This window comes from Malaclemys terrapin, chromosome 1 (genome assembly GCF_027887155.1).
Source record: "Malaclemys terrapin pileata isolate rMalTer1 chromosome 1, rMalTer1.hap1, whole genome shotgun sequence".
NCBI lineage: Eukaryota > Metazoa > Chordata > Testudines > Emydidae > Malaclemys > Malaclemys terrapin.
In genome coordinates this window covers 122649686-122677356 of record NC_071505.1, presented here as the reverse complement: position 1 = coordinate 122677356, position 27671 = coordinate 122649686, and the positions used below count along the sequence as shown (strand labels likewise).

The following is a 27671-nucleotide window of genomic DNA, read 5'->3' as shown; positions in this document are numbered from 1 at the left end:
TCAGGTGTGAGGGTCTCAGTGGTTCAGGGATGGTTGTGGGGGGCAGCGATCTCTGGGGTCTCAGTAATTTGGGGGGGTCTCCAGTTGGGGGTGGCTGTGGGGAGGGCCAAGGGGGTGTCTGGGGGTCTCAGTAATTTGGCAGTGGGTGTGCAGGTATGGGGGTCTCTGGGGTCTCAGTAATTTGGGGGTGGCCGTGTGGGTTTGGCGATCTCTGGTTGGGGATGGCTGTGGGGCAGTACCTAGGGGGTCTCTGGGGTCTCAGTGATTGGGGGTACTTGGATCTGTGTTATGGGGTCTCTCGTAGCCGCCGCCCCTTCCCCGGAAGTATCCCCCGGCGGGGTGGCCGCGTCCCCCGTTACCAGGGAGTGGCCCCGGAAGCGGTAGGGGCGGCGGCCCTGCTGCGGCTGCTCCCGCTTCCCCCGCCCCCCGCGGGATGCTCCCGGCCGGCGCCTCTCGGCAGCGCAGGCGGCAGCGGGGGCGGCGCATGGAGCCGGCGGGCGGGCAGTAGCGGGGCGGAGGCGGCCATGGGGGTGGCTGGCGGGGTGTGAGGAGGAGCCGGGGGAGCCCCAGCCGGAGGCCCGGCGGGAACAGCCCCGTCCCGCGGGCAGGTGAGAGCCGGAGACTCCGCGGGGCCTGCAGGGGAGGGACCCCCATCGCGGCGGGTAGCGGTTCCCGTTCAACACCCCCCGCCCCAGGCAGCAGCGGAGAGGGACGGTGCCCGAGAACCCTTCGCGCAGCGACACACCAGCCCCGCCCCCCCTGGGGGGGGACCCACCTGCTCCAAAACCAGCCCCCCTGGGGGGGGCACCTCCCCCAACACCAGCCCCCCCGCCCACGTGGGGGGGACCCACTTCCCCCAACACACCAGACCCACTTCGCCCAGCTCAACCTTCTCCAGCACACCCCATACTAATCCCTCCATCCCTGGGTGCCAGAAGAGCAGATTCTGCCCCAGCTCAACTACATTGCTGCTATGGTGATAACCCATGTCACCGTGATTGTGTAGTGATGTGTCTCAAACCACTCTATACCGTGTACTCGTGATACATCTTTAATGACCTGCTTTATAGAAATGTACATTGAAATACATGTTATCTATCTGTAGACACTGCTGAAGGGCCCACTCACTTTAGTGTCTTGGGACTGATTTTTAAAAATTGTATGTGTGTAATTCTGTGTATTTTAATACAGTTTTAAGTATACCAAATTTAATTCTGCATAGCCTTGACACTGGTACGCCTTGGGGCTCTGACCCTATAAATACTTACTACTAAGGGTACGTCTATACTTACCTCCGGGTTCGGCGGTAAGCAGTCGATCTTCTGGGATCGATTTATCGCGTTTTGTCTAGACACGATAAATCAATCCCGGAAGTGCTCGCCGTCGACGCCGGTAATCCTGCTCCGCGAGAGGAGTACGCGGAGTCGACAGGGGAGCCTGCCTGCCGCGTGTGGACCCGTGGTAAGTACCTTGTAGTTCGAACTAAGATACTTCGACTTCAGCTACATTATTCTCGTAGCTGAAGTTGCGTATCTTAGTTCGAACTGGGGGGTTAGTGTGGACAAGCCCTTAGTGAGTTGGTACTACCAAGAGTTCCTAGTCCATGACTTATCCCAATGGGACTACTCTCAGTAACAAACACTATGTTCAGTAGTGGTAAGCACTTGTGGGAGTGGGCCTATGGAGTTTGTATTTATCTAGTTTATATTTATCACTTTATATGTGATGTGTTTCTAGTAATTCTGGATTACTGATCTCTATAGTTCCAATTAATTTATGTATATTTTAATTTTGTTATGTATCAGTTCATTGTACAACTTTTACTGTTCAGGCCCCATTTATTTGATATTTAAGAACTTTTAAAATATACCTGGTATCAGATAATCTGATCCTGCAGTTCTCTTACACAGGCAAAACTACCACTGACTTAATGAGATTTTTATATTAACTTTAAAGGGTATTGCTTGAGTATGAACTCAGAATTGTAGTCTTAAACATCAGAGATGGAGAGAACCTTTTAGATCATCTAATCCCGTGGTCTTCAATCCTCTTATGCACAAGATCACTTTTTGAATGTAAATGCAACCCAGGATCTACCCCGCCTCTTCCCCGAGGCCCTGCTCCATTCACTCATCCCCCTTCCCTCCGTTGCTCACTCTCCCACACCCTCACGCACTTTCACCGGGCTGGGGTAGGGATGTGGGAGGTGGTGTGTGCTCTGGGCTGAGGCTGAGGGGTTTGGAGTGTGGGAGGAGACTCCAGGCTGAGCCTGGGGTAGGGGGTTGGGGTACAGGAGGGGGTAAGGGGTGCAATCTCTGGGAAGGAGTTTGGGTGCAGGAGGGGACTGTGGGCTGGGGTAGAGTGTTGGGGTGCAGGAGGTATGGGTTGCTGGCTCCTGGAGAGGGCTCAGGGCAGGGGGTTGGGGTGCGGGAGGGGTGCGGGCTCCCGGCAGGCAGCACTTACCTCGGGTGGCTCCCGGGTGGCAGCACTGCGGGGCTAAGGCAGGCTCCCTGCCTGCCTGCCCAAGCCCTGTGCCATTCCCGGAAACGGCTAGCACGTCCCTGCAGACCCTGGAAGAGGGCATGAGGCTCCACATGCTGCCACTCCCTGCAGGCACCGTCCCCGCAGTTCCCCGTTCCTGGCCAATGGGAGCTGCAGGGGCGGTACCTGCGGAGACCCCCTGCCCCCACCCCCTGGGCCACAGGGACACGTTGGCCTCTTTCAGGAGCAGGGGTACGGGCAGGCAAAGAGCCTTAGCCACGCTGCGCGGCCGGACTTTTAGTGGCTGGAGATCGTGATCGATTGTCAGAGGCTCCAGGATTGACCAGTCAATCGCGATCTACTGGTTGGTGACCACTGATCTAATCACACTGTGGGGGGCGGGGGAGTGGAGGAGGGAGAGAGGCATATCGGATATAAATCCCTATAGACTGAGCATTAGATATTGGATTAAATTTATACTACCCTTGATTGTAGCCTTAAAGTATTACCTATACTGTTGAATATATGTTGTTACTTTCCTGTAATCTTTTTCAGGGTTATGGTAGCCTGTTAAGACAAATATTTTTGCTTGCAGTTATTTGTAAATACATTATAAAAAATATAAAGCTTTAAACAGTTTAATTATGCATCCTCCTGGGATAATAAATTTAGCACTCAGGATATTTTGATGATTTGGAGTCTCTTGTAATATTGACCTCGCATTAGATCTTGGGTCCTTTAAAAATAGGGACATCAAGATTTAATGTTCCTAAATGAAAGGAAGGATGGTCTTGTGGTTTAGACACTGGAGGTTAAATTCTGTGCTTAACTTTGCCACACACTTCCTCTGTCACCTTCAAAGAATTACCTAATCTCTCTGTTGCCCTGGTGGGGATATTTCTCATCCTCATAATTGTGTGGTGAGGATAAATTCATCTACATTTGTGAAGAACTCAGATGCTCCAGTAAGGAGGGCCTGTTTAAGTACCTAGATAGAGTGTGTGTGTGTGTGTGTGTGTGTGTTAATTAAAAAAAAGGGGGGGGGGGACAGAAAAAGAAACTTTGTGGCAGTCTTTAATCACCACAAAGAAGCAATAAAGGAGGGTACAAACACCGTTCAGTTCTCCTGTAGCTTTGAAATTCACCTTTTACCTTGGAAGGTGGTTATATCCCCAGGGTGTTAAACAGGGGAGGGGACTAACTAGTCAGCTGTGGTTTAATAGACTGGAGGAGTAAGTTTTAAAAATCTCTAGAAGACCCTCCTCACAGGTCTGAGCGCATAACCTTCTTGGGAACAAGATATCAGAACTAGTAACTGAACCTCTCTCTCCCGTATGGTAGTGTAGAGCTGTTTTGCTAGGCCAGTATCTCCGATGCCTTGTTTAAGAAAATAAAGGATGTGTTGTAATATCTTAGGGTATATATATCTGTGCATCCCTGTTGTAGCCTCTGTCCATCATGCCCTTAGACATTTTTTCAAATATTTTGGCATTTCGTCTTTTGGAACAGAGTTCTGATAGCACGGATTCGTCTCCCCAAACAGTGATCAGATCCAGTACCTCCCGTTCAGTCCATGCTGGAGCTCGTTTGCGATTGTGAGACTGCATGGTCACCTGTGCTGATGAGCTCGCCACACTGGCCAAACAGGAAATTAAATTCAAAAGTTCCTGGGGTTTTTGCTGTGTACTGCATCTGAGTTGAAAGCGCTGTCCAGAGCAGTCACAATGGAGCACTCTGGGATAGCTCCCGGAGACTAATTCCGTCGAATTGCTTCCACACTATCCCAAATTTGACCCGGTGATGTTGATTTCAGCGCTAATCCTCTCATCGGAGAGGAGTACCGAAATCGATTTTAAGCGCCCTTTAAGTCGACAAAAATGGCTTCATTGTGTGGACGGGTGCAGGGTTAAATTGATCTAACGCTGCTAAATTCGACCTAAACTCGTAGTGTAGACCAGGGCTTAGTAAAAAGATGGCCCTGCGGGAAAAGATGCTGTGGCAGCCAACTTCCTTTGTATTTAATTTTGGTTTTCAGAAATTAGTTTATTGTGCCTCTAGTTTTTAATACTTAACGCTTTTAATACTACCGTGAGATCACATACATTAGTGAGTCATTTACTGCCAGTGAAAAACACACTTCCCTTCAGCTAAATGAGCCCTTTAAAGCCTGGTCATAAATCTTTGCAGGATCAGGGCCACAGATAGGAGTAGGAGGCACCTGCCCTGAAGAATTCACAATCTAAATAGACAAGACAGACAAACGTAGGAGAAATATCAAATGGGGATAATACTTCCTGTGAGGGTTGAACTTGAGCCACAGAGAAATTAAGTAATTTATCCCAGGTCCCATAAGAAGAGTCTGTGGCAAAGCTGGGAATTGATGACAGATCTTTTGAGTTCTATTCCCTGTGCCTTGACCGCAAGATCACACTTTCTCTCACACAAGTCTGCCTTATATCAATTCAGAACTATTTTTTAATCTTCAGTAAAAACAAAAAAAAAGCATAATGGAGGGTCCACTAGTAAATGTGAGTTTGAAGTTTTAATTTCTGATTCACTTGAAAATCATACACTTTAATTAATTTATTAAGTTATTCTCCGTTTGATATCTGTGTTTTACATATCAGAACAGATACAGAGCATTGTGTGAGATGTTTTTTACATTTTTTTCTGGCTCTCAGATGGCAGCAGTTTGTCCTTTGCCTGTTGTCCCAGGCAGAGCCAGAAGAGAACTCTTGTTTGTCTCAGTCAGAATAGTAGCATTTGATCTGAGGAGAATGATGGGTGGGTTTTTTAACCTATTACGAGCCAGCAATTTTCCATTTTTTCAAATAGCTATGGGGGAGCTAACTAGGCAACTCCTCTGGAGTTCAATTTTAAAAGTAACTTGTGGATTGAATAGCAACATTGGGGTTTTGCATATCATAACTTAACCCTGTTGAAGACAAAGACAGGTCATCTTTGGCTCCACTAATCAATTTAGTTGCATAATAGTTATAGTTAAACCATGCTCTTCCAATTAGATCCACTCTGCCAAATGCCTGCACCCACTGAGATCCTCAGTGACTTCATTATAACATCTGTTAGATTTTTTTTTTAATTGTGTATTAGAAGGGTGTTATGCTGCTATGTGAGAAATGGGATATAGGAAATGAGCTCTAGATGACAGAAAGTGACTATTTTATCAGGGTGTGGCTTTTAAGGGCTCTTCTCCAATAAGCGTTTTAAAGATCTTGATTCTGGAGATTAATATTGTTAACTCTCTTGAGAGTTGCTTGTCAATGCACCCAACCAAAAGCAAGTTGCTAACTAGCAGTTATATGAAATAAAGAAACAATCATATGAAAACAACAAGAAGATTTTGAAATTAAATAAAAATGTTGTGTCCTACAGTATACTGTGAATATTTGATAGAGGATTCACAACATAAATCCTTTACATAGTCTCACATTGTTTTTTCCATAGTTACTGAGTAAGGTGGGCCATGAAATATCTCCCATTTAAAAGAGAGATTTTCATTTAAGTGTTGCCTATAAATGATAAAATTTCCAGTACACGAAATTTTATTTTGTAAACATCCAAGATAAAGGCAAGTTGGTGGTCTCAGTTCAGTGGACGGATAGTCACTAGCACAGTTGATGCTAATCTGTACTCTTGTTAGCAGTTTTGGAGAGGCCAAAGAGACTTGAATTACGTTCTCATTCCTAAATGTGGTCCCTTAGGTGAGATTTGAGGGATGCTCAAGTGGGTCAGGGCAGCATGAAAGAGGCTTGCAACTACTGCTACCCATGCTATATCTGTTCTGGGAATAAATATAGGACTTCAGTCTCTAGTGCTAATGGAGCCATCGTCTTTCTCAAATAATGAATTTACTTCTTCCTCCTCTAAAAAGGTTAAAGGTAAGTTACCCTCTGGATACACTTTCATTTCTCCATTTGGATTTATCTGGCCTGTATTAAGTACAAAATGAAAGAGAGGCAGTCTTGAAACTATGCAACACTACAAGTTGATTTTTCTTTAGGATAATGGCAGGAAAAGTGAAATGGGTAACTGACATAGAAAAGTCCGTGCTAATAAATAACTTTGAAAAGAGAGGATGGATTCAGGTGGCAGAAAATGAAGACTGGAATTTTTACTGGTAAGTACATATAAGAATTCTCATATTTTTCAATTTGCAGTACATTTTAAAATGAACTTTTCCATAACTAAAACCAGTGTTAATGATTTATTGTTAATATTAAAAATTAAAGGCTCCATACAAATGTAGAATATCACTGATGTCTTGTAACACTGAAGGGAAGCAAGCCTCCATTAAAGTGCCAGTGTTTTCTGCAGCACTGCAGGGCCTTAATCCTGCAGTTACATCTGCATGAGGAGACCCTTCTACCTGTGCAGGCCCCATTGAAGTCATTAGGGCTCCCCAGGGGTGCAGGGGCCTGTCTGTATTAATCCAGTGGCAGGATTGAGGCATAGGAGGTAGGTGTGTTTTTTTCTTTGATTGTTTCGTGGGTTGTTTTTTTGTTTTGTTTTCAAAAGCTGCCACCTGAAACACATGCAGTGTAGTTTTAGTTATGTCAGTCCCACGATATTAAAGAGACAAGGTGAGGTAATATCTTTTAGTTTTACTGGACCAACTTCTGTTGGAGAGAGAGACAAACTATTGAACCACACACAGATCTTCTTCAGGTCTGGAAAAGGTACTCTGAGCATCACAGCTAAATGCAAGGTGGAACAGATTGTTTAGCATAAGTAGTTAGCACATATACTAAGGGGCCGTTCAAGTTAGACTGGTCCGTTAACACCTCTGCTTTCATGGGCCCAAAAGGGGGGTTAGTGGGCTACAGATTCTTATTACAATCTGTACCCCACTAACCCCCTTTTTGCCCTATGACTGCAGAGGTCCACTTTTTGCCACGGGCCCGGCCCCCTGCCACTCATCAACTCCTGAGGCCTCGCCCCTCCCCGGCCAAGCCGGAAGCTGGAGCCCGGCCCGGGTAAGAGTGGCCCGTGGAACCCAGGGAGCTGCGGACCTTCCACCTGCCTGGGGGGAGGTGGGCCCCAGAGAGCAGCCCCCCAACCCGTGTCCCTCTCCGCCCCCCCGGGCTCCCCGTCAGGGCAGATAGAGGGGCCACGGCTCCCCACAGCTGCCCGGGTGGCTCTTACCATGGTCCAGCTGCAGCTTGTCAGCCCCATAGGCCCTGCCCCCAGGCCATGCCTCGTGTTTCCCCCCCACCTCCACGCACACGCTTTTAGGAAGAATCCCTCGCCCCTGATTGGGGGTTAATGCTGTGCTGCTGTGGCTCAGAGCCCTGACACTGGTAGCGAACCCACAAGCATAAAGGTCTCACCTTGGCTTCCACCAGCCTAATTGCTCCTTGCAGGGTGACCCCAACAGCCCAAGTCTCCCCAAATTCATCCAACCTGAGTTCTTAATCACCAGACACTCAGACTTTTCCCCTTTGGTTCATCATCCCTGAAGGCATGAAACCAGTCCCCCAGATACCAGCTTGCTTTGGCGCACACACTCCCCACAGTTTGCACATCAGAGACCTGCTTGGGGTACAACTAAACAAAAAGTTTATTTAATAGAAAAATCATAGATTCAAAGGGGAAGCATACACATTCAAGTTACGCAGAAAATAAATGCAAAGATATAACCTTAGGCTTTACATTTCAAATTAGATAAATTTCACTTTCTAGCATAAGTTGCCTATTGCCTCTGAACAGTTTCCCAGCGCACCTCATGTCATAGAGAGGATCCCCGGTTTCACGGACAACACCCGCCAATTGACTGTCCCTTAGTTTCTGAATGGAGACCTCAGTTTCAAGCCTCCTATTTGAAAGGGCTTTTTCTCTTCTTTTGTTTTTTTCTCTTGTCTTGGTGACTTCTGGTTATTCAGGGTGGGAAAATTCTAGCTTGGATGTCTGTGTTTTCTCACTAAGGCTATGTCTACACTACACAGTTTTTAGTGACACAACTGTGCCGCTAAAAGGCACGCAGTGTAGCTGCTGTTTGTCGACTCTCCTGCTGACAAAACACTTCCACTCCCAACGAGCAGCATTAGCGTTGTCGGCAGGGGAGCACTCCTGCCGATAAAGAGCTGTTCACACTGCCGCTTGTTGGCAAAACTTTTGTCTTTCGGGGTGTGTGTGTGTGTGTGTGTGTGTGTGTGTGTGTTTTAACACCTCTGAAAGACAAAAGTTTTGTCGTCCAGTTGCCAATGTAGACATAGCCTAACTCTAAAGGCCCATCATTTGTTTTTTCCTGGATTGTACAATATTAGGTGCTTGGAGCTAGTCTCTTCTGGTTGGGGAGGCAGCCCCTCCCTGCTTGACGGCACTACAAATCATGAGCACAGTTTTCTGTATACATGAATTCATAACAATGGTCTGTATATAGATCTCATAATGACCATGTTTAGAACATTACAGACTTTTGTAAAAGACTGTAGTCAATATTGTATAGAACCAGATGATTAATTTGCCTATTTGGAGTTCAGGCCTCTTGTCCCCTTGGAGTGTCTGGACCTTGATTGTCATAGTCAGTCACAGTAAATGGTGCAGCTCTGTGACCCTCCCTCTCCTTTCTTAGATGAGGAATGAAATAGTTAGCAATGTGGGTGTCCAAGTGGGACCCGCACCTTACAGAGCTGAATAGTGCAGTTCACACCTCCCAGAGCTATTGTTCCAGGCTCTTTGTAGACTTGCAGATGTCTCTGAATCATATTCATATTTTTGAAGTTTCATTCAAAACATAAGTTAGATTTCCTTTCTTTTTATAGAAAAGGAAAGTTGAGATTTTGAAGAACAAGATAACAGCACCTCTCTGGAGCTACTATGGTGTGTGGACATGTATTGGGTGTTCCCAAGCCCTGTTGTTGACTGATTGGCCACTGATAGTGCCAGGATAGGATGGGCACAAGTTGACTCCCTTCTGTCCCTGCCCTGGTTTCAGAACTGGCGTAGGAGTAAATAGTGCCTGTAGGCCTGCAGTCTTGTCTGGCAGGGTTTCATCTGGATTCACTAACATTCGTTCAGGATGTGTTGAAGTTTGAATCATAACCTAAGTATCCATCCTATAAAGAGAAATGTTAAACACAGAGAGAGGTCACAGATTCCCTTAAAAGTAGTATTCCTTAACATTATGCTTAATCTTTTTTCTTTTAATCTTCTAAATTTGGTACACTAACCAAAGTGAAATTAGAAAATAAAGGAGACAACAACTTGATTGTCCTCCTTTTGAATGCTGTTGCTTGGGAGGAAATCATCTGACATTTGTTTCACCTTCTAGGATGAGCGTACAAACCATCCGCAATGTTTTCAGTGTGGAAACTGGTTACCGTCTTTCTGATGACCAAATCGTCAACCATTTCCCGAACCACTATGAGCTGACACGGAAGGACTTGATGGTGAAAAATATCAAGAGATATAGGAAAGAACTAGAAAAAGAAGGGAGTCCTCTTGCAGAGAAAGATGAGAATGGAAAATATATTTATTTAGGTATATATTTCTGACTGCCAGCATCGTTCTTGACCACACATCGATTATACATGTTCATTTTGTGATAATAGTAGGATAAAACTGCAGATTAATGCACTTCAAACAAAAGCAGTACTGGATGTTGGAATCCGTTTGGGATTCTTGTCTAAGCTAGATAAAGTTGCACGTCACAGCTTTAGTATGATGCTTTCAGAAAATTTAGTGCTCAGAGATGTCAGAAAGTCTTGGAGAGTAAAATTGCGTATTTTTTTTAATCTGCAGAATAGGTTTGGCATAGGCAATGAAATTGACAGGTAATTTGGTGATACTTGCAAAGTTCCTCGGTGCTGCTCGTTAAAGGCTGTTTTTAAGGGTGCCATAATTCAATGTCCACATTCAGTCCTTGGCATCTTTGCTAGTGTCTTGCCAACGGTACGTTTATAGTAGTGGTTCTAGTGATGTAGCAGGGCTTCCATGACATAAACGTAGCCTTAGTCATGATACTGTTCTTGCGTGTGAACAAGCGAGTAAAAAAAACTTCAGGCTCACTCACCACACTAGCAAAAAGAACACAAATAATTCTTAGTATTTTATATAGTTTATTACATTTTTAAAGCTCTTCTCAAACATTGCCTTGAAAGTTAATGGATAAATCTTCTACAAATAGAGAAAATGAGGCAAAGGGCCTGTAACTTGCTCAGGGCTTCAGAGGCAGTTAATAATTGGGATTAACACTTGAGTGTTCCTTGTTCCGGTTCTAAACTCAGAGTACTGAACCATATGCCCCTCTTGTATACCACTAGTCACATATATGGAGGAAGACAAATCCAATTTGCAGACACATGTTTTAAGCTTCTAAATTGGTGCTGATAACAAAGTTAACATTATTTTAAAATGACATACTTTGGGTGGCCCCTTTTAAAAGTTACTCTGAATCACTATCACAAAAAGCCATTATTTCCCTTTTATTAAGGTTAAGAATTTTCTCACTTTTTAATCAGAACTAGACCTCAGTTCTGGAAGTGTGGTTGAAAGCAGGTATATCAGTTGTAGAATAGTTAAAGCCTTTTTCCCTATGCAGTGGAAGAGGTTAGCTCAGGTTAATTATGGACACCTGAATCTAATTAAGGGCAGCCTGCAGCCTTTAAAAACCTCTCCCATTAACAGTGAAAAGAAAAGAGGGATGAGACTCAAGCTGCAGAAGGGTTGTGTGCAGCCAGGGGAAAAGGCTTCTTCTAGATAAAGAGCTGGTTTTCCCCATAAGGGGAAATTTAGTATTTATTTCTGTTTGGAGAGGAGGCCTAGCTGGGCCCAGAGTGGGTTAGAGAGGGTGGCTGGCAATTAGTAGCCGGCATAAGAAGAAGCAGTATTCCAGTGGGAGTTAGGAAATGTAATTTTTTTGTTTTTGTTTAAAGAAGACCTCGGGCCAACACTAAGGCCTAACCAGTAAATATCGTCAATAAACCAGTGTGAAGTATTAAACCTCCAGAGTGGGACTGATTTACCCCAGACCCTCTCAACGCAGAGAGAGAAACACTCAGTCCTGATGTGATGAAAGAGGTGTGTTGCCACAGAACCAAAAGAAGAAGGATGGAAGAGGCTATTGGGAAGGTTTGGGGTTTCATGCAGAGACTTAGCTGTGAGATTCTAGAACTTTTTACCAACTATTTCAAAACTAAAACAGCTTTCTCTTATTCGTGGGACAAAATATTAAAACCTTTAAAAGATTTTTCACTTTAGAACCCACCAAATTCCATTTTCCGTTTTTTCCAAGTTGTCCCAGATTGAGGTGTCAGTAGAGGAGGTTTTGAAACAAATTAATAAATTAAATAGCAGTAGTCACCAGGATCAGATGGTTTTCACCTAGGAGTTCTGAAGGAATTCAAAATATGAAATTGTAGAACTACTAACTGTGGTATGTAACCTAGTGCTTAACTCAGCCTCTGTACCAGATGACTGAAGGATAGATAATATAGCACCATTTTTTTAAAAAGGCTCGAAAAGTTAATGCTGGCAATTACAGGCTGGTAAGCATAACTTCAATATCAGGCAAATTTGTTGAAACTGTAGCTAAGAACAGACTTATCAGACACATAGATGAACATAATATCTTCGGAAAGAGTCAACGTGGCTTTTGTAAAGGGAAATCATGCCATACCAATCTATTAGAATTCTTTGACAGTGTCAACAAACATGTGGACAAGGGTAATCCAGTTTATATAGTGTACTTGGACATTAAGAAAGCCTTTGACAAGGTCTCATACCAGAGACTCTTAACTAAAGTAAGTAGTCCTAGGATAAGAGGGAAGGTCCTCTCCTGGATTGGTAACTGGTTAAAAGATAGGAAACAAATGGTAGGAATAAATGGTCATTTCTCACAGTGGAGAGAAGTAAATAGTGGGATCCTGCAAGGATCTGTACTGGAACCAGTGCTATTCATAAATATCAAGAAAAGGGAGTAAACAATGAGGTGGTAACATCTGCAGATGATACAGACCTACTGAAGATAGTTACCGTAAGTCCAAAGCTGACTGGGCAACAAAATGGCAAATGAAATTCAGCATTGATAAGTGCAAAGTAATGCATATAGGAAAACATAGTCCCAACTATACATACAAAATTTTGGGGTCTAAATTGGCTGTTAACCACTTAAGAAAGAGATCTTGGAGTCGTCATGGATAGTTCTCTGAAAACATCAGTATGCAGTGGCAGTGAAAAAAGCTAACAATGTTAGGAACCATTGAGAAAGTGATAGATACTAAGACAGAAAATATTATAATGCCACTATAAATCATGGTATACCCATATCTTGAATACTGCATGCAGTTCTGGTTGCACAATCTCAAAAAAGATATATTAGAATTGGAAAAAGTACAGAGAAAGGCAACAAAAATGACTTGGGTATGAAATAGCTTCCGTATGAGGAGAGATTAAAAAGACGGGGACTGTTCATCTTAGAAAAGAAATGACTAAATGGGAATATGATAGAGGTCTATAAAAGCATGAATGATGTGGAGAACGTGCATAAGAAAGTATTTACCCCTTCACATAACGCACAAAACAGGGTCACCCAATGAAATTAATAGGCAGCAGATGTAAAACAAACATAAGGATGTACTTCATACAACGCACAGTCAATCTGTGGAATGTGTTGCCAGAGGACATTGTGAAGGCCAAAATTATAACTGGGTAAAAATAAATATTAGATAAGTTCCTGGAGGTTAGGTCCATCAATAGCTTTTGGCCAAGATGGTCAGGGATACAACCCTGTGCTCTGGGTGACCCTAAACCTTTGACTGCCAGAAGCTGGGAATGGACCATACAGGATAGATCACTCAGTAATTGCCCTGTTCTGTTCTGGCACTGACCACAGTCGGAAGACAGGACTCTGGGTTAGATGGACCATTGGTCTTCCACAGTATTGCTGTTCTTATGTTGTGGTCTTATGTTCTCTCATATCAAAAGGGGGTAGATCAGACAAGGACACAGTAGTCAATCTGTACTGAAGAATGGAAAGCCAGCAAAGATATTTTTACCTGTATACATTGATATCCTTGCTAGATCTAAAGTTCTAAATCTTGCTTTTTGTTTGCTGATGTAGATTTTGTGCCTGTCACCTTTATGCTCCCTGCTGATTACAACCTGTTTGTTGAAGAATTCAGAAAAAATCCTTCCAGCACCTGGATTATGAAACCTTGCGGGAAAGCCCAGGGCAAGGGGATATTTCTTATCAATAAACTCTCTCAAATTAAAAAGTGGTCTCGAGACAGTAAAACATCTTCGTAAGTTTAACCTCCTTCCCCCCCATTTTTTGTGTATTTTGTAATATTCTATCACAGTCTGGCATGCTTAATATCAATTCACTAACGGAGAACTCTTTCCGTGCACCTAACCACTTAGCATTACTTCATTATAGTTGCAATTTCTCATTTAATGACTTCCTGCTTCAAACAGCTCTTAGTGCCAATTATTGCATTTGGTGCCATGTGGCACAAGCACTAATTCAGTGAGCTACACTATATAAATATGCTTTCAGTGAAGGTGCAGCGTTTGTATGCCCAGCTATGTGAGGAATAAAATTGCATGAGCAGACTGGAATAATGATTTTGCTTCACAGCATTAAAGAATTGTGAGTTAGAGGAAAGTCTTTCACTTCTAGTAAGTGACTTCATTTTCAGTCTGAGGAAGATTGTGTGACGTACAACCCCATCCTCAGTTGATCCATGAAATCTCTTCACTGTTCTGCGTAGAAAAAAACAGCCTGCGTGGACTGCCTTCAATAAGGGGCCTGGAGAGAGGAGCTATTGGCTGTGGCCTATTAGGCAGTTAAAGAGCAGAGCTGGCAGCTGGGCCTCATGAATAGGGAAGCCATAAAATCTAAGACTTGCATTAAGGTAGGAGGAAGGAATAGAGCATCCTCACAATGAGTCAGAAGAGGAAGAAGCTTGGGGAAAGGGACCATGATCCTTGTTTTTATCTCCTATCCCACCCAACACAGAGGAGGAATGTGGCTGCTCTACCAAGAGAAAAATCTGTATCGCTTGACCTTTTTTGTTATCCCATTCTGATTAAAAAAGTAACTGTGAGACAAGTAGCCTTCCAATACAAAAGCAATCTGAAGAATTTCTTTTTTGCATTTTTTTCTTAGTTGTCTTTTTTCCCCTCGGGTTTAAAAATGTTGGTGACCGCATTTCTGAGAGGACTTTTAACAGTCAGATCTTATTAAAAATTATTGATAATTTAAGAGGCAAACTGATGTTGCCATTAACGTGGCTTGATGGTTTAAATCATCGATATTGACTGCTGATAAACATAATTGCAAAGGCCCCAATTAGTGACGCACTCAAGTCTGTATTTAAGGGCTTTGCTAAATAGAATAGCTTGCTGAGTCGGAGCCTAAATGCTCTTCTTATAACCGTGAAATGTAAAAAACTTAAATGGACAGCTAATCCCACTCATTTGTTTTAGCTATGTTTTGTACAGTGAAACCAACTGCCCTGCACACATTAACCAGCATAATATTAAAACTGAATTGACGTGTGATATAGGATTTTAGTAAAGTTAGAACTTCATTACTTTTTGAGAGAGTGCTTCTAAGGGAGGAAAACATTTCAACATTTAATCAGCACATTCTGAAACATACAATATGTACTTTTTCCAGGTTTGTGTCTCAATCTTCTAAAGAAGCCTATGTAATTTCTCTCTATATCAACAATCCATTACTGATTGGCGGGAAGAAATTTGACCTGCGCTTGTATGTTTTAGTGTCTACGTATCGTCCGCTGCGGTGTTACATGTAAGATCAAACTAATTTCTAGCTCTTTTTTTTTTTAAATGTTAAGATGTATTCAGCCAAAAGATTCTGCACGCATTGTACAGAGAAATTTACCAAGCATCTAGTATTTTAGAATGCTGTTTTCCTCAACTCTAGTTGCATTTAACATATTAAATGTCTTTTTTTGTTTAAGGTATAAACTTGGATTTTGCCGGTTTTGCACAGTAAAATATACACCAAGTACAAGCGAATTAGATAACATGTTTGTACATCTTACAAATGTTGCCATTCAGAAACATGGGGTAAGTGTTTGAGTTTCAAAAATGCTAATTTAATAGCAGACTGGATTATTTTAAATGGCATAAAAATGGAATATAAGCGCTTGTGTATTTTGGTCTGTTCTTCACCCTCCTCCTCATTAAGTCATCTGAGCTAAATATTTATGTTATGCATTTTATTTGCAAAACATAATTGATTCATATTACTTCAAAAGCACATGAGATAATAGATGGAACACAGAGCAGCACTATAATGTGGATATTTTCAGTTTCAAACTGCAACAGTTAAAAGCATATGTATTCATAAGTCTATAAAGCTGTACCTAAGCACTAGCATTTTAAAGTGGCCATAAACGTGGCTATAGATAAATGTACAGCTTTGTATCTCATATCATCGCCCCAACTATCAATTATAAATACTTAATCAAATTGTACCTGATCGTTTTGTATTTTACATTTTTGATGGTGTCTTAAAATAGATTAAATATAGTACAGTAACTCCTCGCTTAATGTAGTAATTCTATCCTGAAAAATTCAACTTTAAGCGAAATGATGTTAAACAAATCCAATTTCCCCATAACAATTAATGTAAATGGGGGGGTAAGGTTCCAGGGAATTTTTTTTCACCAGACAAAAAACTATGTATTATATAGATATAGTACACAGTATATGTTTTAAACAATTTAATACTGTTCACGGCTATGATGATTGTGAAGTTAGAGGGTATAAGAGGGAGGGATATTTCCCAGGGAATGCCTTGCTGCTAAATGATGAACTAGCATTCGGCTGAGCCCTCAAGGGTTAACACGTTGTTAATGTAGCCTCTCACACAAGGCAGCACGAACACGAGGGAGGGGAGACAGCATAGCAGACAGAGACAGACACACACTTTGTGTGTGTGGGAGAGAGAGAGAGAGATGCACACTGCCCCTTTAAGTAAGCTGACCCACTCTTAAGTGCATTGTCTTTTTAAGGGGATCAGGAAGTTGAGACAGCAGCTGCTGCCCCAAGCTCTCTCTGTCTCTCCCCATCCATGTTCCCTCCCTGCTCTATATGGAGAAGGGGTAAGTGGGGTGCAGGGGGGGAGGGGGACACCCTGACAGCTCCCCTTTCCCCTCCCTGCACAGCAAGTAGGAGTCTCTGGGAACAGCTCCAAGGACAGGAGCAGCACATGGCAGTGCGGGGAGGGACAGCTGAACTGCCCAGCAATTGATAGCCTGCTGGGTGGCTGCAGCACTGGGAACTTAGGGGAGCGGGGAACTGATGGGGGGAGCCGATAGGGAGGCTGCCGATCCACCCTGGTTCCAAGCCCCCACCAGCTAGCTGCAATGAGCTGCTCTTCCTGAAAGCAATGGACAAAGCAGGCGGCTGCCAAACGACGTTAGAAGGGAGCATTGCACAACTTTAAACGAGCATGTTCCCTAATTGATCAGCAATGTAACAACGAAACAACGTTAACCAGGACGACTTTAAGTGAGGAGTTACTGTATTTAAAATCCTAAACTCTTTAGGGCAAGGTCTATCTTCTACTGTATTTGTACAGTGCATAGTACAACAGGGCTTGGATTCTAACCAGGGCCTCTGGGCAGTACTGTAATAATAACACAAATCTTAAACATTGTTAAGTTCTGACTTTAGTGGCTATAAGCAGGAGTAAATTTGAAAGACAAGGTCGCTCACCAATGAGTGCTCTTTTTCCCCAATACTGAATATTCCTTGTCATCTGAGAACTTAGCTCTCAAAAACATTCTAGCTAGTTAACTGATAAGATAGGACACAAGGAGAATTGGTCTTGGAGGTAGCTGTGGCCCAAGCTATTTAGAACTTTATACATAATTGACATCCTCCATTGCACTTGGCAGTGAACAGGCTGATGGGGTTGAGATTGGAATTCAGGTTTTAGGTATACGTGTCCCAGTTAGCAATCAAGCCATGTTCCCTATCAGCTCAATTGTATTACTTTCAAGGTTAGGTCTGCTCCCAGTAATGCACATTAGAGTAGTTCAGCCTAGAAATGATTGAGGAATGTAAAGTCTACTTGGGAGAGGAAATGCCAGCAGAAATTAAGTAACCCTATCCACCTCTGAAGGGCCCATAGACAAGTCAATATATGTTGTTCTGCTATATGAAAGCTCTATAGCTGTGGAAGCGATCTTAATCAATCAGATAGGTAAATGCTAGAACAAGATTCTTGCTTTTTGTATAAACTATTATGAGTGCCCAAATTATCACGAGATTAAGGTCATAGGTTTCCTCTGAAATCTTAGTTCAAGTCCAGGGAAATTAATTTTTAACTTAAATTATTTATTAGTATTCCAGTAGTTCTCGATTGTGGTCTCTTTGTATTATGTGTGGTGCAAACACATAGTTCATCCCTCAAAAAGTTTATAATCTAATTTCAGATAAGATCAAGCAAGCAAGTGAAACAAAAAAATAGGAACAAAGGGAAGGGAAATTCTCTTTCAGTAATAATAAACACTTGGATATTTGGGTCTAAATCACTGAACTTGTGTGTGTGTGTGTGTGTGTGTGTGTGTGTGTGTGTGTGTGTGTGTGTGTAAAATGCAAACAAAATAACAGCAATCCCTTCTGTCTCTACCTAGCCAGAATTGGTTGGAGATTTGTTGTGTGCCTCATGGCAGATATAAGTGACATGGTGTGGTCCAATTTACTATCATGTTCTTTGTTAACCAGCACATGATATGCATCACTCTATCAAGTCACATCTGCTCAGACTTTCAGGACAGGTATTCTGGAATCAAAGTGTAGATTGAACAGGGTTGAAGCTTTGATGTACATCCCCTATCAGGAATTTGGAATCTTAAGAAGTTTCTCATGGGGCAAGTTGTGAGAATCACATGTTTCAGATGCTTCATTCTGTACAGGTTCTCAGACACTACAAAGATGAGCACTGTAGAAAAGCCTATAAATAAATACAGAGGCTTCTTATGCTTTGTTCTCAGATGGGTAAACACAGTCTTCCACTAAAGTTTTATTTTTGTTTCCAGGGCACATTGTGGTTTATAATTTAGCAGCCTCACAAAATAAATAACGTTCTTGGAAACTCTCTGAGAAGAGCCTTTATAAAGCTAAAAAATATACACTGAGAGGTACTGTGACATTCCTCGGGGTACAATCTGGACTGATAGACAGCTGTGTTCCCTCAATTCTCCAATCTGTAGTGCCTTTTACATGGCTTCGCTATGAGAGCAACCACTTCTGGTCTGCTCTCACACGGCCCTCAGCATGTAAATCACTCCCAGCTATATTGTATGAGTGCTATAGTCAGCCACACCTCAATTACACTTCAAGGCAACATCAGCAAACGCCCAGTTCCAGACTTTCCCCCAGAAATGTGTGTCTTGTACTGCCCAGCACAGGACAATACAAACTGATGTAAAATCCATCATTTCATTAATAGAAATGATATGCACAAATCTTACTATCCCAAAATGAAGTTTCCCAAACACTTCAATCCAAACACGCGCTGGTTTAGATAAAACAATCAAATTTATTAACTACAGAAAGATAGATTTTAAGTGATTACAAGTAATCAGGCATAAGAGTCAGAATTGGTTACAAGAAAATAAAAGGCTGAATATGAATATCTTACTTAACAAGCTAAATGAATTTAAAGCAAAGGTTTCTCTAGTCACATGCTTCACTAGTCTTATTTCAGCCAGGACCACTTTCCCCAGTTCAGTGTTAATTTTCTTGTCCTTCAGGTGGCGTTGATGCCTGAGAAGAAAGGGAGGAGTATTTTGGAGCCTCTCTTCCCTTTTCTTATAGTCCTCTTTTTCTTTGAAAGTCATCTCCAGCTGAGGTTCAAGAGACAGATGGTCTGTGGGAATGGGAACCTACAGCTGTTTCTTTGCCAAAATGTAGATTTCTTGCTCGCACCCTTTTTCCTGCCAAAGAGTTGCCACTTAAACAGGTGATAGTCCATTTGATTTTGTTGACACCTGGCTGAGGCATCAGTTTGCCTTTTGTCTTCGAGGAACTGTTTTGTGCCTGCTTTTCTAAACTTGAAATGTGTCTCAGTAATGTTATACAGTAGAACCGTATAATTTTACATACAATGTTGCCAGACATTTTACCAGGGTAATAATGATCAGCAAATTGAGTTTTCAAATGATACCTCTCAAGGCATACTTTGTACAAAATCCACTATAGTTTTGTAAAAAGAGTGAACATAGGGATACAAACTGTCACAGTTACTCAGGAGCTTGATTAGCGTGTGTCTTGCTTGCCAGTTCTGGAGTACCCTCAGTTTATCTTCTTTGCCTTTCAAGCACAATATATTTCAAGACTTCACAGGTTAGCTTCCTAAAAGGATAAATATGTGGGATAAATACAGAGTAGCCTTCTTTTCCATTTACAGTTGCAGTACAGTCTAAAATTCTAGTGGTAGCCAGATATACCTTAAAATTATTTTTAATTCATAATTTTGATAAATACAGTGTTGAAGAACATTGCTGTCATTGTTTCTGTATGTTCATGGCTGAGACTGGTGCTGGTGTCTCCCAGTGAGTGCTGACTATTAGATCAAATTTTTTTCCTGCTGGGGAAAAGACTGACTACTCACAATAGAAATGACTGGTCATATTTCATGTGTTTCAGAGACTTTCAAACTTGCTGTCAGTGCTACATTTTTTAAAAGGTTAACTTAACAGTGGTTTAACCATTGTTAAATTAACCACTCTTCTAGTCCTCCTCTCCAATGAAACAACCCTCTCCCCAAACCTAACCCTTTCCTTTCAGTCTTGAAAATCTGATTTCCCAATCATTCCAATCCTAAACTGCATTTCCTGTGTCCTCTCTTACATCGTTAAGACTGTCAAAATGCAGCTTCTGTTTAATTATTGTTCTTATGATATTGTAATTACCACAAGACAAGTTCTAACACTTGTTTTTATGATTTGCTATGTAATTAGATGTAGGTGATTTAAAATGTATTCTGGGTTACATAGAAGGCTGTGCAAAGTAAAAATTGGGGCCTTACATATCCTGCAAAATGTCATACAGTAAAAATAGTTTTAAAAAATAAACTTGTGCTTAGAAACAAGTGTAAGTTTGTACGGATGAGAATACAACTGCTAAATAATTGCAAACTCCATGAGACTGAATTAACTCCTTAACTCTATAGGATGACTACAATCATATCCATGGAGGCAAATGGACAGTGAGTAACTTGCGCTTGTATCTAGAGAGTACTCGTGGAAAGGAGGTCACTAGCAAACTGTTCGATGACATTCATTGGATAATTGTGCAGTCGCTGAAGGCCGTTGCAGTGAGTAGTGTTAATGGAATGCTGCCAGAGTTACCCTCGTGGCTGCAGACTTTCAATAGTCATGAAAACAAGTTTACAGTAAAGAAAAAAACTAAAGCAATTCATTTCCTGCTGCTGGATTGTTGTTTTTGAATGCTGATGCTCTCGAGCTACCATCTTATCTTTTTTGTTCTTTTTTAAAACTCTGTCACCTCTCAGTGTCCCTGTAGAGCTGAGTGTGCTTGAAGAACCCTGATTGTGGGGGCAAGCTCTTTGTGTGTATATTAAATGAGTAAATTAATGCGCTGAAACCATCACAAACTCTTACTCTCATTTAAAGTCACTGTATACTGCCCTTTTGAAATACCCTAACCTCTGCCCAGCCATGACATGTTTCAGTAGTAACAAATTTGTCGTAGAAGGAAATAGCCTGGGAAGACAATTTGTCAAACAAAATGCCAGGGTGTTAAGGTTCTTTCTTCCATTTTGTTTAGAGAATTTGTGCAACTTATTTGCGGCTCTATGATATATGAGTAATATAGTTATTCCAAACTCATGCCAAAAAACTATGGCACGATCATGTATCTCCTTTCCTCCTGAATAGCTTGACAGAGCTTGATAGTATATGGGTAGCTGCAGGCATTTACAGAAGGCAGTTTCCCAAAATGCCAAATTAGATGCTAGAAGAAAAGGCAGCTCATCCCAGTATTAACAGAATTGTAAAAGAGAAGAGAAACAATGTGAGGAGCGGAAGGAAAACAAATAATGTACAGAGGAGGAAGTGTTCTGATAGCTTCAGTGCTCCTTTCTATTTCCTATACTTAACAGGAGAAATGCTTTTCCTTCCTTCCCCTACGCCCTGCAAGACTGAAAACCTTTCAGTATTAATTTATGGAAATCATCTATACTGACCTGCTACAAAGGGTTCTTTGAATCAGTGGTTCTCAACTTTTCCAGACTATTGTACCCCTTTTCAGGAATCTGATTTGTCTTGTGTACCCCAAATTTAATCTCACTTAAAAACGGCTTGCTTACAAAATCAGACATAAAAATACAAAAGCGTTGCTGCACACTCTTACTGAAAAATTGCTGACTTTCTCATTTTTACCATATAATTATCAAATAAATCAATTGGAACATAAATATTGTACTTACATTTCAGTGTATAGTATATAGAGCAGTATAAACAAGTAATTGTCTGTATGAAATTTTAGCTTGTACTGACTTTGCTAGTACTTTTTATGTAGCCTGTTATAAGACTAGGCAAATATCTAGATAAGTTGACGTACGCCCAGGGGTATGCATACACATGGTTGAGAACCACTGCTTGAAATGATCTGGTGAGTGTTGCACAGGAGAAGAGGTGCCCTGGCATTCCTACTTTAAGACCTTAGCTGATGCTGGAAAACGAGTGAATCTCTTGAGAATTTCCATCCCAGCATTATTCAGTCCCTAACCTGTTTTAGTTTTCATGGCCATAGTGGACTTGAGCTAAATATAATGATATAGAGATAAAGTATTTTAAATATAAGGATCTAGTCAGTAACTGGGGTTGATCTCTATCTTTGCTGCATTGTTACAACACTATAATAAACAAGTGTCTTGGGATAAGTCACATTTAATTTGAAAGTGAAAGCGTTAATGATTAGGTAAATTTGTATTTTTATATATAAAAATGTAAGATTATTTCTAATTTCACGTATGGTATGAAAGCCTTTAACACTCTTGTTTTCATACTCACCAGATGCTGTAAGATACACAGGTGAAACTGAATGAAAACGCTGTAGTCAAATATGTTCTGTTAATACACTGATTAGTATGATAATACTCAGACACAGCTTGAGAAGATGACATTTTTATAAAAAATGAATCCTAAATATATTAATGTTGTATTGGGAAGTCAGAGCAGAAAACTTGAACTAAGAAAACTGCCATAGACAATTGATATTATATTTGTACGTGATACCTAGAAAAATAATAGTAGAGAAATATAGTAATGTATAATCTTTCAAGTTACCTTGTAAATCTTTCTTCTTTAATATACATTTCTTCTTAACTTGTTTCAGCCTGTAATGAACAATGATAAACACTGCTTTGAGTGCTATGGATACGATATTATCATCGATGACAAGCTTAAACCATGGCTTATTGAGGTAAAGTTATGTACATTTTATAAACAACCCTCCTCACCATTTCCGTTCACAGTATACATCTGCTTTTTCAAACCTGAGCTTTAGTTTTCCCTTTTCCAGATGAAGGTGGTTGGGGAAGGCTGCTGGAAAGTAAAACAGGCAACAAAATGGGCTGTGGGAGTTGCAGGATATCAGAATTCAGGAGAAACCCGTGTTCTGGTCTGGTCAGCAAAAATCAAAACCAGGTGCATTCATGATGTGCTTGGACTCCAGGAGCTGTCTGAATGCCAGCAACCTTACTAGTGCACCAGTAGATGGAAGATTGGCACTGGCTCAGTGCAGTGTAAATTTAACCCTGCTAAAGCTTAGATACTATGTATTACACAGCTTGAAATTGTAGGAAAGCTAGAAAATAAGGGATATACATATTCGAAGAAGAAGCTTGAAATAATGCAGGGTTGTATACATTTATTATATGAATTATACAAACTTCCATGGTATGTTAACTCCTGTCCAAATCCCATGTCTAATGTATCACTACCCTATTATTTTCCCCTACATCTTATCTTGGTTAAGCATACATTTAAAAAACTGTCAGACTTCTTACCCACTTTGCCAGCCAGAGAAATGTGTGGAAATGGGGAGTTCGGAGGAGGGATATAGGTAAAAAGCAATAACTCCAGAATAAAGAGCCCTACCGGTCCATATGTAACAACTGCTAGGAAGGGGCAAAGTGAGTGAGAAACTTGCCTCTTCTTTATTTGGTGTGAACTAAAGGTATAAATCCCCAGAGGCTGCTTGATTAGCACAGATGAACCTGCTCCCAACAAAAATCTACAGTCAGACCCTAAGGAGAATGAATGATGCTTCAAAAATAAAATCTGTAGGAAATGCACTGTTTCCTTGCAATGGTTTTGTTCAAAGAAAAGGCTCTATGTTGAAATGCTGATGATTAGTTTATATGGGATCATATTTTAGTCAAAAGGAAGTTGCTGAAAATAAAATGTCTTTGTTTTTAATAGGTCAATGCTTCCCCTTCTCTTACCTCCAGTACAGCCAATGATCGTATCCTCAAATATAATCTTATTAATGACACACTTAACATTGCTGTGCCTAATGGTGAAATTCCAGACTGTAAATGGAATAAATCTCCACCAAAAGAAGCTCTTGGAAATTATGAGATTTTGTAAGTTTTAGCAATGTCCTATGTAAATATGAACATGTTCTTCTTGAGAGAGAGAAGATTAATTTAGAACCATGTAGATGTGATGAAATTCATCCAGGTGTGGAGGAAAAACATAAAGTGCTCTGTATCACTTAATTACCGTGTTTAGGGCTGGAATAGCAGCTTCCAAGGGTTTGCACTCCTGCCTGGAGCCTTAGTTGTGGGTTGATGTCCCCTTCCTGGTGATCCCCTGCACTTCACCTGCAAAAACGTTGATTTATTCAGGGTATATGTTGGTGAAATGAATTTCACTCTTAAAGATATATCCAATAGATATGTAGTATGTATTGTAGACTGAGTATAAGGCGTGGGTAACAGTTAAATGCATTATATGTACCAAGAAAATTTTAAAAATTCTCTTAAATCATGGGAATTATGTCACCCAACTGTTGTGATTCATTTATGGGATGTTAAAACCATGAATTGCAAGATTATTTTTAATCTGGTATAATGAATGTGTGATGAAGGGGGACGTTAGAAAAAGAGTATCCCTATTTTAATGTATGAGATGGGCTTATGCATTTAGGGGAATGCTGAATTTGTAATCAATTTCCCTATTCCATTTGGAACCAGTTTCAAAAGCTAAATGTTTGAGAGCCTGGTCAGAAATTAATAGTACTGTAGTACAGTATGTTAGCTGACCCACTAATTCATGACATCTATTTTATCTAAGGCCCCGATTCTGCAAACACTTATGCATGTGAGTAAATTTAGTCACATGCATAAGTGTTCGCAAATTGGAGCATACCTTTATAATTAACATTAGCTACGTGATAGCTATGAACACTGAGGATCTGCATTTAGTATTAGTTAATAGGTACAGATGGAATCCTGTTTGACTGAAAAATATTGTAGCTGTATCTTTCTATTTTGATTATTGACATTTATATATTTAGAGTCAAATTCTGCCTTTGGATGCCTCCAGCAACTGTTAAATCAATGGATAGTGGGATTATTTCAGGCCATATTGAGTTCGTACATTTAAAGAGATACTTGTCACTGTGGCAAGCTTTACAAAATACATATTATCAAAAATATATTAAATTAATAGCTACTTCTGATGTTGATAGATTGTGTTCAGATTGAATCATATATCTTGAATATCTAATCAGCCCACCCTTCTTGCTTAATTCTATTAACTCGTGGCACAATCCAGCTTTTCTGATGTTCCAGTTATTTCTGTGTTTGATACGCTGGATTGTGACAGTACTGCATAAGCAGCAAGCTAATGTTTCTATTTATGCACAAGTCTATTAGACGAAGTGATGAGAAAAGAAATGCAGAAGTACATGCCTCAAATAGTTTCACAAGCTCTACAATTATTTGTGTCTGCTATAATAGAAACTCTGGATGATGATGTGCCTGTTTTTCATAAATAGTGAAGTATAATAGGGCTCATTTTACTATAGTGTCATAGGGTTCAATCCTGTGAACGCTTACCCACATGAATAACTTATGTGAGGCGTTTCACCCCACATGAATAGTTCATTTTAAGATGCGTGTTTATAGAATAGGATCCATACTGTAAAAAATGTGAATGTTAAATATTAAACAAAAAAGAACTAAGGAAAGGTCATTCTTATGATCTCTGCTGTCCAGTGATTGAGACTGAGACACTGAAAAAATTATTATATTTTAGGTATGATGAAGAGATGGCACAAAGTGATGGAGCTGATCGTGATTTGAGAAGCCGTTCTGGGCAATCCATTGGACTAAAAGGAAATCGAGCAAGAGATTCAGGAAAGCCCGTGCTCACCACATGGAAGTAGTGACAAAATCAAATTAATATCAAATCAGAAATATTTTACTGAAATTCAGTGCTATGCTCTTGGCAGGAAATTTTGAACTGAGAACTCAGGGCTTTCTCTCCTTTGGACGGCTTCCTTCTCTATTGTGTATGGGAGTTAATAACTCTGAAACGGGACAAAATATGTCAAAGAAATATTTGTACCAATATGAGACAAGTCTGTGTAAAGTGAGGCACCTAATCAGCTATTCTAATAGTAAACTCACTAGTTTACTGCAAGAGTATTATGCTGCATGTGGTTATAGCAAATTTATTGTAATATAAAGAATTAACATATTCATTGCTTTAAACTTTTAAAAGCATAACTACTCAGACTTGAGAAACATGGATATTTTTACAACAAACGGCTGTTTTGGCTTATAACTCTCTTAAAGAACCTTCTTAAGAAATCTGGTGTTAACTCTAAATATTCATTTTTAAACGAACCACTGGTTTGGTGTTCAATATTTTGTTTTCCAGACTGTACATTGTAAGTAATCTATCTCTACACTTGTAATTTATTATACAGTTTTAACTCCTTTGTAATGAATTAAGTGTGTTAAAAATTTGTGGTCAGGATTGATTACAGGTTCTGTAGAAAACCTAGAAAAAAATGTGGACCTCAGGATGTCATTCCTCTGTGTTCCAGGATTAATCTTGAAAATAGAATCCAGAAAGGTCAGAGGTGTTGGGCATTATCATTGTTGTATAGTTTACATTGGCATGATGACAATTAAATTCCTTGATACAAGTGCAGTCTCTTCTGGCAACATTTACAATACAAGACTTGCTGAGCTGTGACTGTCAATGCACAGTTAATGATTTTTAGCTAATGTTGAGATTTAAAAATAAATAAATCCCCAAATACTGAGATTGTCAGATGTGTTGAAGCTGTAACTCAGGAATTAAAATTGCATGGAAGGGGAGAATCTCTCACATAGCAAGTTGCTGTGTTATCACATATGGCATTTATTTTTACTTCTAAGGTGATTTTGGACATACCTGAATAAACTTCTTCCTGCTTTTCCTCTTGAACATACTGTAATTAATGTCAACCCCACTGCTCAGTGATGCCTGTAAATCTTTGCTTGTATCTATACAGCTCTTTATTTATGTATGTAAGTATGTATATAGATATGTCTGTATTTTACATATTTTATGTTCTGTAACAAAATTCCATTGCATCTAATAAGCCATCTCCTATGACTCTGATGTGAGAAGGTACAATAGCTACAAATAGCATAAAGCGAGAGAAGTTAAAAAGGAAATGATTGCAGTCTTTTAACTAGTAGAACATTATATATATATATAAACTAGTCAAATGTATGATTGGCTGTTACCTCTGATGTCACAATTCTAGCACTCATCAAGAAGATTCTCATAGCTGCTTTAACATACAGTTCAAATTTTGGGGGAGAAAGAAATCTCCAAAAGTACTTGTGCTATCATAATAAATCTCTGCTGAGCACTTGGATCTCCCTAAACAATTAATAGCCATATAGAATGAATGAGGGACATTTTATATGCAATTCTAATCATTGTTAATCTTGTATGTTCTGTTTAAATATAGAAAGTCAAATACAAAATTTGGCATGTCTTTCCACCAAGTCCCTGGTCCTTAAAATTATGGAAATTCACCCCCTTCAGTAGGAGCACTGTAATAAGTCATCAGAAGATTGTGTCTTGAACTGAGATTAAGGAGTACTTTTTACATTATAAAGAAATTAAATCCACATATCCAGCTCC

At 40.6% G+C, this 27671-nt stretch overlaps 1 protein-coding gene across 3 annotated transcripts; it reads left to right on the top strand.

Annotated features, from left to right (window-relative positions):
• The first annotated feature begins 426 nt into the window (after positions 1 to 426).
• On the top strand, positions 427 to 27671 carry TTLL1 (TTL family tubulin polyglutamylase complex subunit L1). 3 transcript variants are annotated; one of them, XM_054037636.1, is made up of 11 exons: positions 427 to 608; positions 6204 to 6380; positions 6503 to 6619; positions 9773 to 9981; positions 13562 to 13742; positions 15122 to 15256; positions 15429 to 15537; positions 20660 to 20803; positions 22849 to 22935; positions 23937 to 24100; positions 25779 to 27671. In XM_054037636.1, exons 3-11 carry the CDS (start codon positions 6507 to 6509, stop codon positions 25906 to 25908), a joined length of 1272 nt encoding a protein of 423 aa, XP_053893611.1. In that variant the 5' UTR covers positions 427 to 608; positions 6204 to 6380; positions 6503 to 6506; the 3' UTR covers positions 25909 to 27671. The 3 variants fall into 3 exon arrangements, with proteins under 3 accessions (XP_053893611.1, XP_053893601.1, XP_053893619.1); XM_054037626.1 differs by lacking the exon at positions 6204 to 6380; XM_054037644.1 differs by lacking the exons at positions 427 to 608; positions 6204 to 6380; positions 6503 to 6619 and adding an exon at positions 6699 to 9321.